Source organism: Fusarium redolens (assembly GCF_020744475.1).
Source record: "Fusarium redolens strain MPI-CAGE-AT-0023 chromosome Unknown BKA55scaffold_10, whole genome shotgun sequence".
NCBI classification, from domain to species: Eukaryota; Fungi; Ascomycota; class Sordariomycetes; order Hypocreales; family Nectriaceae; genus Fusarium; species Fusarium redolens.
In genome coordinates this window covers 646386-660048 of record NW_025763673.1, presented here as the reverse complement: position 1 = coordinate 660048, position 13663 = coordinate 646386, and the positions used below count along the sequence as shown (strand labels likewise).

At 48.5% G+C, this 13663-nt stretch overlaps 2 protein-coding genes across 2 annotated transcripts; both read right to left on the bottom strand.

The window, feature by feature from the left end:
• Positions 1–3186: 3186 nt before the first annotated feature.
• On the bottom strand, positions 3187–3439 carry BKA55DRAFT_571701 (uncharacterized protein; the record flags this gene model as incomplete). Its single annotated transcript, XM_046193094.1, has 1 exon — positions 3187–3439. A coding segment is annotated over exon 1 (233 nt), but the record flags the coding sequence as incomplete, so codon positions are not given.
• A 3435-nt stretch (positions 3440–6874) lies between these two features.
• Positions 6875–8007, bottom strand: BKA55DRAFT_515304 (uncharacterized protein; the record flags this gene model as incomplete). Its single annotated transcript, XM_046188010.1, has 2 exons — positions 6875–7364; positions 7412–8007. 2 exons carry the CDS (start codon positions 8005–8007, stop codon positions 6875–6877), a joined length of 1086 nt encoding a protein of 361 aa, XP_046047978.1.
• Between the last annotated feature and the right edge of the window lie 5656 nt (positions 8008–13663).

Sequence of the window (13663 nt, the reverse complement as noted above, 5' to 3'; positions counted from 1 at the left end):
CTATCGCAGGTCGAAGTCATCGCCCACCTTCTGGGATACCCGACCGAGTTCACCAAGAGCAGCGATTGGACGTTCCTAAATGTCTCTCTGCTCTACTGGCACGTCTTCCGACGATGGCGACACCTCCGGCAAGAGAGCGGGGCAGAGGGTGCAAACGATTCCGTGGACGAGTCGATAGTCGTGGAAGAAGCAGGTGAAAGGATTAGCTATGCTGAGGCATACCAGCACCGCGGAGACATTTTGCGAAGCCTGTGTCTATATGACTATGTGTCGCTCGTCAGGCTCAAACGAGTCGGTAAGGATGAGATCCCTGCCGCTTGGGGAGAGGTGCCATTCGAGAGCGAGTGGGAGCCTGGAAGAGGCTGGTTGCAGGTGCTGAGACGGCCGGGGAAGCACGCCAGCGTCTGCCTTGATGGCTACCTGAGCAAGGATTTCGACCAGGATGACGAAGAGTCGTGCTATCGAAGGTGGGTCTGCCGCCGCCGACAGAGTGTTAAAAGGTCGTGTTGAAGAGGCTAACCTCCATGCTGAAGAGCAGCCGTGCAGCACCTTGCGCTATTTGTGCCATGGGAGTCTTTTCTGTGTCGAGAAGCGGACGACATCAACAGCATATGGGCGCGGGCACGAGAGGCACTTCCTCCCAGAATATTATGCCTCGTCGATAATGTGCAACTACTCCGACGGTCGGCCGAAGACGCGAAACGCGACGCCAGGCAGTGGGCAGCCTCAGCCGGTGACGCTGACTTCACGGCCGCACGTACGGGTGAGGAAGGAGAAGGCGAGGCTGGTGAAGAGGCCGCATCGGTTTACCAGTCTGGCAGCATCGGTAACGCAACGCGTCTGATTGACGTCGTGAGAAGTGCAGTGGGCGCCAACCAGATCACTGCCGGCTCGCCGGAGATCATGGCAACAATGGAGCAGCTCTGTCGCTTCCAGCAGTCAGCACTGAGCTCGACTGCTGAGCTCCAGGCCACCGTAATGCCCGAACGGGGAGAAAGACTGATAAGCATACCAGAAGGGGCATTTTCGGGGACGGTTATACCACCGCAGGATCAGGTCAAGGCGATCAAGTCGCAGCAGATCTGTGCCTCCAGAGAGAGGGAGCGAATGATCCAGGGCCTACAAAATATGGCCGCGGCCGATAAAACTGAACACAGTGCGGCGGTGCGAAGTGTGCTCACTGGTTTCGGCGAGGAGGATATCCAAATGACGGCAGCCGACTTGGAAGAGACGGCAGCCGAGGCAGGTCCGCGCATGGAAGTCGACTTCGGTGCATCAACGTCCTTCCTTGAGGCAGGTAAGGCTCTGGCAGCGCGGTTCACATTGAACAGGAGGCAGACAATCGCCTTCCTCATCATATGCCGCCAGCTCGACTCTATACAATGTAGCGACAGAGGCGATGTCGGTCAGCTCTGCGAATTTGTTGGTGGAGAAGGTGGAACCGGCAAGTCACGAGTCATCGAAGCACTTGTCGAGCTCTTCGCATCAAAAGGTATTTCGAACCGTCTGCTGATCACGGCGACGTCGGGGACTGCCGCAGCGCGCATCAACGGTATCACGATCCACTCGGCCTGCGGGTTCTCCAAGGACCAAGCGGCGGGCGCGAACACGGCCAAGGACCTCGACGGTGTGCGACTGCCAAAACAGGCTGAGCGATTTGTCCATGGCCAGTCTCGTATGGACTGGCAGGAGAAAGACGTGCTCGTCGTCGACGAGGTGAGCATGCTGGGAGCTCGGACGCTGCACACGGCGAACGAGCAGGTCTGCCGGCTCCGCGGATCGCAGCAGGACTTTGGCGGGATCCCCATCGTCCTTTTCTGCGGAGACTTCCACCAGTTCCGCCCGGTTCAGGAGAGGTCGATCCTGCTGCCGAGCGTGGCCGTCTCGTGGGACGAAGACAACTCGTTCAAGGCCGAACAACGGCACCGGCATGACAAGGCGCACGCGTTGTGGAAGAAGTTCACGACGGTCGTCATGTTGGACGAACAAGTACGTGCCGCCGGAGATGCGGAATTGCAGAGACTGCTAAAGCGGATCCGGTCGGGCGTGCAGGACCGCACGGATTTGGACCTCCTCAACTCAAGATGCTACCGGGAAGGCAGGCGGATCCCGTGGGAATCGGGCATCACCGTGGTGACGCCGCTGAACCGGAATCGGTGGAACCTGAACATGGAGGCGACCTTGTCGTTCCAGATCCAGCAGCGGTCGATGATGCGAATCTTCATATCCGAGCATAAGTGGAAGCACGGCCTGCCGACCGAGGAAGAAGCCACCATGATGCTGAACCAGGGCGACGACAGCGCAGTACCAGTACCAGGCGTCTTCATGTTCGTGCCAGGGATGCCCGTCGTCGTGAACCACAATACCCATCAGGGCTTGAAGCTTGTCAATGGGGCCAGTTACACAGCGCTTGACGTCATCCTCGACAAGGCGCACCCGGGCCATCGGATCTCTGCCGATACGATGGTCCACTTCGGGCCGCCGGCGGGGATAATACTGGAGTCGGAAACGACAAAGAACTTCCACTTCGTCGGAATGCCGCCCGGCACGATCCTGTTGATACCCACGAGTGTCAGCGTACATTGCCAGCGAAAGCGGCCGTGGCAGCAGAACGACGTCAGCCGAAAGGGTCTGCCGTGCGCCGCGGCTTTCGCGTGCACAGACTACAAAGTGCAGAGCAGGACGCTCGAGCGCGTAGCCCTGGAGCTGCGGGGGGCGAGGACGACAAATGTCGACGGACACATAGTCCCCGCGGAATGCGATCCGTACAGCCTGTACGTGCAGCTGTCTCGGTGCCGGTCGCTGGACGGCATCATGCTCATCTCCAAGGTGCGGGAAAGAGATCTGGTGGGCAACCAAGTTCCCCGGGAGATGACCGTGGCAGAGGCCAGACTAGAGGAATTGAGCAACAAGACTGTTCAGGAGGCTCTGCGGTGGCTGGATGACGATTTTCGAGGTCCAGGGGTCTGACGTTCCTCAAGGCACATCTGTCCAGTCCCCGTTGAGTGGAGACACGAAACCGACCAATGAGAGGGGTTCTTTTAAGGCCAAGTCGGGGGCGGGGCATAAGGTCCTTTCGTTCCTCAAGGCATAAGGTCCTTTCGTTCCTCAAGGCATAAGGTCCTTTCGTTCCTCAAGGCATAAGGTCCTTTCGTTCCTCAAGGCAATAGAAGTCCTTCGGACTGAATTATTCGTCCGGGGGGCCGTAGGCCCCAAAAAAGTCTCCTAATGGAACACAGGACGTGCTGAGCTAAACTATCTACAATCACTGCCGTGCTGATTCTCGCTCGGATCATCTGCAAGGCCTCTTGGATCGGAGCCGTATACATGCTCGAGCGTTTTCTGTACTCATTACCTCCAAGAGGCACCTCTCTACTCGTAGCCAGCTCTACAGTAGTTGTCGGTGAAGCACGTCCCATGGACATCAATACAGTTGATCTCAGCAGAGCTTCCCTCCAGCAACCCTTCTATCTACTTCATCCAGCATATCATCGGCACAAAGGCGCTTTACTTTCAAGAGGTCATCCCGTCAGCGGGAACTATTCCTCTCCAGCCTAGAATTCTCTTGCACAGATAGATCAACTAGCTTTCCATACCCTGAGGCAGGAAGTCCATGGTCCCCTAAGATCGCCAGTAGCTGCAACCCTAGAACCGTGCATCCTTGGGGAAAACCCTTGCAGGAGAAAACCCCAAGGCGGCTAGAACGCTGCTCTGTGGACGAGGTAGTCGCCTCATTCCACGGTCTCTAGGTAAGCTCTGTACTATTTCGACCTAGCGGTTTTGTCTAGTGGTCTCAGCCAGTGAGACAAATTGTCGAAGCCCGGTCGTGTTCCGGGCGGCAGCCGAGGCTGCAAAGAAGAAGAGGTTCTCTGGGCAGTATGCGACTGCAGAGATCGATCATGCAGCTTCCGAGCTGCAAAAAGGGCAGCGAGCCATGTGGGGCTCGCGCGTCGAGATAAGGGGGCACCAGAGGGCCCTAGAAGTCGAGCAGCTAGCGGCTGCTGGTGTTGTTCAGGCAGCAAAAGCTGCAGAGGTCGGTCGTACGGGAAGTCGAGGGGCGCAGAGCCCGGATTGTCGAAGGCTCGCGAAGCCGGAATGTCGAGGTAAGAAGAAGCCGCAAATACTGAATCCCTTTCTTCAGGCAGCTGTTAGGGTCCCGTTAGCCCCACAGTTGCTTTTGCTGCCATTTTGGACTGCAAAAATTCTTTACCCTAGCAGCGCGCTAACAGCGGGAGAGAGTTGTCCGGAGCCGGAACATACAAATAATCCGGCGGTTCTAGGGTAGCTGCTCCATTCAGATATATCAGATGTACAGATGCTTGTTGTTACGACCCTCGCGGTTACGTCACGTGCGCCCCATAAAACTCCCCACTTCACTCACCAATCACGCCAGGACCGAAGGATTACTTTTCGGTCCCCCATCTTCGACCAACCATCAGGGCTGCCGTCAGATCAATCAAATCAGATTAGGACGTAAATCTGAACTGAACTGATAATTTGCCCTCTACATCTGATCTGATTGATTGATTGATAGATATCTGATATATAATAGGTCACGTGGAGCTATTCCCAGCCTCACGATTCTGCCCGTGGGATCTGACTGCCTTGTTGCTTAAGCATAGACCCCATAGAGTAACACACCCTCCCCTTATCCAGTTCTTCAGTAATTGGATCGACTCAATGCTCGATCCAAGTAGAGAATGTCGCTGTGAGCTGACTGTAAGCTTCGCAAGACTGAATGTTCTCTTGCAATCGGTTGACATGGCCGAGATTGCAAGGACATCCAATGCAAATCTACTCAAACGCGGGATTGCTATGATCAATCCACCAAAGTCTGGCTAAATCTATGCCGTATCAGAGCGAGAGGTAGAAAAAAGGGGTGATCTACCGTATTTACTCACGAGATTCGGAACGCCCTGTGGAGTCAACTACCCTTCTTACGGCTGATTTAGCAATATAATTGGCCTTTTTGGATTTAACACGGCTATAATCGACATTTTGAGAGTCTAAAAGGAATGAGCCACTTAGTACATGGCAATTGACTCCACAGGGCGTTCCGAATCTCGTGAGTAAATACGGGTACCTTTAGATTCGCCTCTACCTAAGACCCCAGCAAGCAAGGGCCCAGGACCAATCAGCTCGGCTGACCCCTGTAACATCGTAGCTTTTCAGGAAGAGCCACTCTCTCCGGAGCCGGAACATACGGATGATCCGGCGGTTCTAGGGTAGCTGCTCTCCATTCAGATATATCAGATGTACAGATGCTTGTGTTTGAATTGATTGATCTGACGAAATTTCATATCTGATTTGAATTGATTGATCTGATTGATATATCTGATTGTTAATCTGATCTGACGGCAGCCCTGCCAACCATGGCAGGACCGAAACACCAAAACATAGGTCCAGGACCGAAGGACTGACATCTTGGTCCTCATGGGAAAGTATCACTGAGTACCTCATAGTTAGCAGTATATAGAACACACTCGTTTGCACTTTCATAGATTCAAGCTCACCAGCTATCAATAAAACTTCTTTACATTGATCAAGCCTAACACGCATTGAATCTACAATTAAGAGACGTGACACTTTGACAACGCTCAGTACCACGCCCTACGCAATCTGCCAACAATAAACCTAGCACGGCTTAGTTTATCCACAGTTGGGAACCAACCGTCACATTTGTGTTTGAATTGATTGACCTGATTGATATATCTGATTGTTAATCTGATCTGACGGCAGCCTGTAGGGAAGTAGGAATAATAAAGAAAAATATCCTCTTAGGCTAGAGAGTAATAGGAAACTAGCTGATTTTATAATATAAAGTACTTATATATCCTAAGATTTAACTAGAGAAAAAAGAAGTAATACCTATATTAGATAGCTATAGGGATAAATAAGTTAGCTTTATTAATATACTAAAGACTAGCTACTATATTAGAGATCTAGGAAGAATAAGACCCTATTGATAAGAAGATATTACTTAGTAATATCTAAAGTATATAAAGCTTAAGAATTAAAGATTACCTCCTTAAATATAAGAATAGCTAGTTTAGAGGAAGAAGTTAGATAGTTAAATAGAGGTAAGAAGAGAATGACAATATCAAATCCCAATAGGAAGTTTATAATATTAGCCGAAACCTTAGTGGCTGGTGAAACGATTTCTGAGACAAGCTAGGTAATTTACAGAGACAGAGGCTATTGAGGATGTAATCGAGGTAGGAGGAGCGGAAGAGGATGAGAGCGCAAATTCGGAGGCAGAAGAATTACCTATCGCACAAACTCATACAGGCCGCATAGTTAAGAAACCAAGAGGATATTAAATGATATATAACTCTAAACCCAAGAAGCAGCAATCAATTTATTTTCGTATTTCTAGTGACTCTTTGCAAGGTAACTGAAAAATCTCAGTTTGTATGGGGAAACTTTTTTTTGCCTATCAGTAGAGGGGTCTTATTGGTATAGGGGTACTGCATGGTAATTGATCAGATACAAATGTTGTAGGTTGAGGGGTTTTTGATCCGTATACTCGGATAATCCGCAAGCTTATCATTCACGTTAGTGTTTCACTCGCTATGTACATACGTTAACTATTATCACTTATATTATTCATATATCTCTTATAATTCTATAGCAGATCATTTCGGTTTCCATGCTTAACTGGCAGAGCTCGATTGCATAACATTCTATGTGTATATTATCTGATACGACAAAATTTATATGTAAACATACCAATATGAATAATAACTATCCCTTCTTAGATCCTAGATTTATATAGTTTCTCGCCTCAATAGATACGAAGAAGAATAATTCTGTAGGATAATGGTTGTTAGGAGTCGAGTGAACAGGCTAGTGTTACAACTCCACCCATTCAGATTTACAAATCATCATCCAGCGGGCTAAGACCTTGTGCAGTACCGAGTCTCTTCTCAAACCAAAACCTCAGCCTCTCAACCCTCTCCCGGTTGCTCATAAACTTGGCAAAAGCACCCGGGTTCGTATGGGGCTGATTGTTAAGCTCAGGGAATCCTGCCGCCGGAGCAACGTCACTCCTTACAGGCCAGAATCCATTCGTCTTCTGGAAATCCTTGCTGAGCAAGAAGTTCTGCAGCAGCTTAGCGCCCTCAGGATGCGGTGCGTCCTTAAGAATGGCAGTGTGCTGCGGCCATGAGACAAAGTTGCTCTGCTTTGGAAATGTAGCGTTGAGAGAGCCCGTGCCGGTGGTCAGACCAAGAGCTGAGGTGAAAGTTGCAACGTAGGGGGACTTGGGGTCGCCGACAAGTGTTGCGCCGGTGGCTGTGCCTCGGACCCAGCGGGGCTTTTGCCCGATGAGCTTCTTGAACCAAGAAGTGCCATACTTGTTGAGACTGTTGATGTGAGTTGGGTACCATTCATCTTAAGAACCGAGACTTACATCAGGTCAAACTGGAAGAGGATCGCGTCATCGTCGTTGGGATACGTCAAGGCAAGCTTACCTTTGTACTCTGGCGCAAGAAAATCCGGGAACTCTGCAGGCGCCTTCTTGCCCTTCAACTTGTCCGAGTTCCAGACAAACTGCCACGCAATACCCATGTAACCATAGAAAGCGGCATCGATGTCCCGGAAATCGGGATAGATCTTGTCGAATCCAACAGGGGCATAGTGAAGCAGTGCGCCCTCCTCCTTCCAACGCGGAAAGTCGTGCGTCGTCTGTAGAGCAACGGTATCGACGTAGACGTTGTTGCTAGCGAGCTGTTCATCAATGTTGCCACCATGATACTTGGAAACATCAACAGTGAGGTTGAGAGTTACGCCGGGAAAGGCTGCCTCAAAGGCCTTCTTTACTGCGTCTTGCTGGTTCTTTTCATCGCCGCCGAACCAGGATGTTACAACGCCGCCTTCCTTGAGAGCAGCTTTGTAGATCTGGTCGATGGATCGTGTTTCGACCTTTGCGGTGGCATCGAAGCCGAGCAGCGAGTCGTATGCTGCTCCATTGGCGGCGAAAAGAGTGGAGAGCAATAGCATACGCATGACTGAGAATACAATGAGTTAGGTGTGGGGAGAATGGTAGTTGCAATCAAGAAACTGCGTTCCAGATCACAAAGATATAATGATCGCTGGAGTCCTGTGCACCGACCCAACTTGCAGGGAGAGCCTCAATATGCCCATCTCGGCGGAATCGTATATCATCGGCGTGATAGTCTTTCCGAGGAACACAGCCAGATCAGTTAGTTATTCAGCAAGAACAGTTGAGGTGACGTTAGATGAAGAGCTGAGATTCATAAGCAAGCGCGCGCGATACGAAGGATAACTTTTTTCAATTGGGTTACTGCTGGTAAGGTGTCTAGGTCTCGGCACACGGCATCGGCCCCGGCATAAATCTAATTGCACTAACCTTAAGACCAAGCCACTCACGGAGACGTGTACAAAATGAATGACAAGCTTCCGCTGCGAGTGGGCCGCCCGGACCCACATCCTTGAGCGTGTAATCAGAGGTCAAATTAACCGCGCGCGAATCAACGCATCAGCCTTGTCATTCGGGGCGATATGACACACTTTGCGCCGCGACTAGAAACGTAGGCAGTGGATCGATAACAGCAGGTCACGGGCATCCCGAGGCAGAAATTGTCAAGGACTTATCATCACGTATTGAATACGCTGTGCCAAGGCGTCGATCTTGCCCTATAAATTCTGATCCTGATTACCGCTATAACTCATGAAATTCGGTAGCGCCTGTGGGTCTAAGCTAAGGAATGGGCCCGCAGTTTCTAACTGTATGTGGTTACCACCAATTTGCGAACCCAACCTCCACTGTCCTTCCCCTCCTTGGTAACTCGCCGATATCTCGACTTCTAACGGTCGCAATGACTTCTAATTTTAGGAATGCATTTATTGATATCATATGTATATGTATGCGAAAGAACGGCAATTTTTGGCGACCCTGATGAATTTCACAGATGTAACCGAAGATTTCGATGACGACGAATGCTTCGAGATCGGACAGACCTACCGCCTTGTTTATTGACTCCCCTCTTCGCCCGGTCAACCTCAAGGGATTTCCCTGACGAAAAACGATATCTACTACGGTTGGGTTAGAATACGAAGTTGTCAATTAGTTGACGATGTCCTGAAGATGGGAAAATGGTGTTTTTGTAAGCCTGAACGCAGGGGAAAAAGGTGGAATAAATTCGATCAAAGACTCGGCCGTTATCGCGAGTGGCAGGAAGGGGAGGCTTTTTTCTGGGTTGATGATCAATTTGACGGTCAGGACTAACTATGACTATCTTCTACTGCGAATACAACGTCAGGATCCTCGATTTGGACTGTAATTGAGTCCCCAACTTTTTCTATAGTAGTTAGATGACTTCTCAGACGTTCAATAAGGTCGGACTTCTTCCCTAACGAGGAAATGTTGTTCAAAGAAGCCATTTGCCGTAATTGAGAGACTTTCAATCGTCTGAGTGTGAAAATGAGGGTATCTTCGCCATATTCCTCGTCGGGACCGAAGGAAAGCTCCTCTTCGTCACACAGCCGGTCCACAAGCTCTTCTGACTTGATAGATGTATCCCCAGCTTTCTCCCAGCCTGAAAAGTCGATATTTTCAATTCCTTTGATGGAAATAAGATGATCTTGACTTCCGTCTGGTCTTGTAGTTATTCCTGCTCGAAGGAACGAGTCTCTTATTATATCCCGTTCTTTTTTTATCCTCTCCCAAGCTCTGTGGACAATCCACGTTGTCATGATTCTTCTTTCGCTGATCGTCCAATAGGTCTTTCCTTTCCGTTCTTCTTCTAACTCATATATATCCATTTCCTCACGATAAAACTGTTTAAATAGTCTATTTATTGTCGTATCTAACGGCTGTAATAAGCTCGTACAGCCGGCCGGGATAAGAGCTGAAGTCAACAGCTGTCTCCTGACTTCGACCTTGATCCGGTCCGTAAGGTGGAAAGAGGCGGCATCCATCACCAAAAGGAAGTCCTCAGTTGCTGATTTGACGGTCGGGATATCTTCTTTCAACCACGATTCCATCAGGTCTTCGTTATTATATGCGTGTTCATTATATATCACCCTGATCCCCGGAGCGTACTGATTACCCTCATCTTTAAATATCCTGCTTTTATCGCTTGGGGAACCTTTAAATATAATCGTAGGTTCAAGCCGGCAAACGCCATCCCCAAAGATATACAAAATCGCCGTTGCCTGCCGCTTTTCCCACCCACTGCGTACAGTCTTTACCGATATAGTTTTAGAGCCTTGTAAATCCCAGGTATCTCCAGAGTCAATTTCAAAGGCTATAGGCGTCTCATCAACATTTAAAGTATACCGTTGTTTAAAGCGTCTTCGGGGCGTATCAAGGATGTTTTCAATATCCATTTTGGGTGATAATTGCTGTTTCAATGGTGATAATTGTTGATCGTGTTGTACGCGCTTGATGAATTTACAGAAAGATCCACATATCTCGCGATAAGCTTCAGGTTGTTGAGTAGCCCGTTTTGTGACTCTGCGCTTGATGATATTATATCGCCTCCTGAAGCCTGCCCACCAGCCATTGGAGAATGTAAATAGTACAGCTTGTTCTTCGGATGATACTGATGATGTGAATATATCTTTTGCCCGTTTTCTGAACCATGCAGTTGATACAGCGCGCTGTTGAAGTCTCAGCTGGATGAAGTCTTCAAACAATTGCTTCTCGAGCTGCGGCCACACGGGGGAATAAGCTCGTTTTTCCTGTTCAATTGAGATAATATCATGCCTATACCAATCACTAATTGTTTGCTGTTTAACTTGAAAGTAAGCAGCAGCTTCCTTCTGCGTAGGTCTTCTGTATCCCTCAATTGATTTGTGATGGTCAGGATCGAAAATGCGGTGATGATAGAGAAACATTACAACGGCAAGCCGGCGAGCCCTTGGGTGAGACTCTTCCTTCCGCCTAACCGGCTTTTTGACCTTATAGATCCGATCCTGGATTGACTTTATTTTCGGCCCAGGTTTTGCGGCTTTGGCCGGTCGCCCGGCCCCAGAATTATACCGCCGGACAGAGCTCGATTCACCAGTCATTTTGATATATAGTATGTATTATAATGACTTCAATTGCGATGCAAAAAGTGGTGCGCGATTAAATTGAATCCAGGGCTGCATATTTTTGGATCACCGGTTTGATATGTGCGGGGAAGAGCCTCATTGAATTACCTTCCTAATAGGGCTAGCGAGACACTAATGGGATCCACAGGCGCTACCGAATTTCATGAGTTATAGCGGTACGTTGTTATCTCTTTGAGCGGGCGACTGATAGGTGGGCGCCCGGACGCCCATTTATCCTTGGGCGCCTTCTCCAATGGTACAATATGATTGGCTCAACATATCGTGCATGATGACAAATAATCCCCACATCGTCGACCAAAAAGGCTTCCAGAATCAGTACAATGCCACTAACAATTAAGAAACGTTTGCAGCAATATGACACTGTTACTATATAACAAAGCTTGCTATTCTAATTAAATATTTACAACCACAAAAACAACTACAGCTATTTTCAGTTAGGCTACATAAGGGTTTCGGGTGAGGAATCGTTATGCGTCTATGCTATTCTCAAGCTTCTCGAGGGAGGCCGAAGAAATTCGTCGCTATAGCGGCAATAAGAAAAATACCATACCTCGAGGAGTTAAAGATTATTTAATCCCTTTTCTACTTGATACAGGCCGCAGCTTGCCTTTTTCCCTCTCATTGTTTAGATCAAGTCTATCGGTCTAGTTCACAATAGCCGTAAAAATCTCCTGTAACGCAATTGTTGTGATATATGTACCGTCTCTAGGCTTAGTCAGGAAACGCGCCCAGGCGCCCACCTATCAGTCGCCGTGATGTTAGGGCCCCATAGGGACACGCCTAGGCGCGCCTCCACACCTGAACGCGAAGGCGTGCGGATTATGTCAGCCCTCAATTTGGCCCGGCGCCCGCTACAGAGGCGCCCGGGCGCGCTTTTAGATTTTTTACGTTTTAAATTCTACAAAATTAGTAGAATTTATTTAAAAACTAGGGAAAAATATCTATGATATCTATTACATTATATCTATATATATATCTTACTTTAATCACTATATCTTTAATATTCAATTAGTTATAAGGTATTTCAACCTGCGCTTAGTCATCATTCATGAAATTCGCGCGCCCAGGTGCGCGATTAGTCTCATTCAACTTTTAATAATTATAATAAAATTAAAGAAAATTATAATAAGAAAATTAAGATCATAAGCATATTTATGATGATATTACATATTACATACAGAGTTTTTATAATTTAATATGAATGAAATGTTAGGTTATTATAGAAAACGTAAAAAAATCTAAAAGCGCGCCCGGGCGCCTCTGTAGCGGGCGCCGGGCCAAATTGAGGGCTGACATAATCCGCACGCCTTCGCGGGGAAGCCATACCTGCACGACCGATGGTGCACCTAAGATCACGTGACCTTCGCACCACCGGTCGTGCGAATAATATCCGTCATGTAAGAGGCATAGGTGGCCTTATGGAAAAGGGGTAAATTTGCACCCCAATTCAACGATCAACAGTTTCTGCAGCATCAATTCAACTTGCTGTGCCTTTCTTCTACTATAATGGACTCAATTGGCATTCACCGTCAATTCCCTGATGATGCTCTTCCTCCTGAAGGCCACTACAGCTCACGGGAGGAACTACGTTCAGCAATTAATGCTTGGGCAGCGCCACGAGGTTATGCCTTTGTGATCAAGAGATCTTCGAAGACTGCCAATGGAAGAACTCACGTTATCTTCAACTGTGACCGTGGAGCAGGGCGTATTCCCTCCCTTTCAGACCGTCGGCAAACTACAACACGTCGTACAGGATGCCTCTTCTCTGTATTAGCAAAGGAAAGCCTGTGTAAGACCATATGGAGTCTCAGGCATCGTCCCGGACCTCATTTCAGTCAGCACAATCATGAACCAAGCTTCAGTGAAGTGGCACATCCAACACTTCGTCAGCTATCACGCCAAGAGGAAATAACAGTCAATCAACTCACCAATGCCGGCATTGCGCCAAAGGAGATTGGATCCTTCTTACGCATTACCTCAAATACACTTGCTACGCAGCAGGATATCTACAATTGCATTGCGAAGGGCAGACGAGATCTCTCTAAGGGCCAGAGTAACATTCACGCCCTTGCAGACCAGCTCAATGACGAGGGCTTCTGGAATCGAATATGCCTTGATGAGAGCAGTAGAGTTACAGCAGTATTATTTGCACATCCGAAGTCACTGGAATACCTTAAAACATATCCTGAAGTGCTTATATTGGACTCTACATATAAGACCAATAGGTTCAAGATGCCTCTCCTTGATATAGTTGGAGTTGATGCTTGCCAACGGACCTTCTGTATTGCATTTGCATTCCTCAGTGGCGAGGAAGAGGGTGACTTTACCTGGGCTCTTCAAGCGTTACGATCTGTATATGAGGATCATAACATAGGCCTTCCATCTGTAATACTTACAGATCGGTGCCTCGCTTGTATGAATGCTGTTTCCTCCTGTTTCCCAGGTTCAGCCCTATTCTTATGCCTATGGCATATCAATAAAGCAGTTCAGAGCTATTGCAGGCCTGCATTTACTCGAGGTAAAGACAATCCTCAAGTTCTTGGAGGAGAGTCTGAAGAGTGGAAGGAGTTCTTTAACTTTT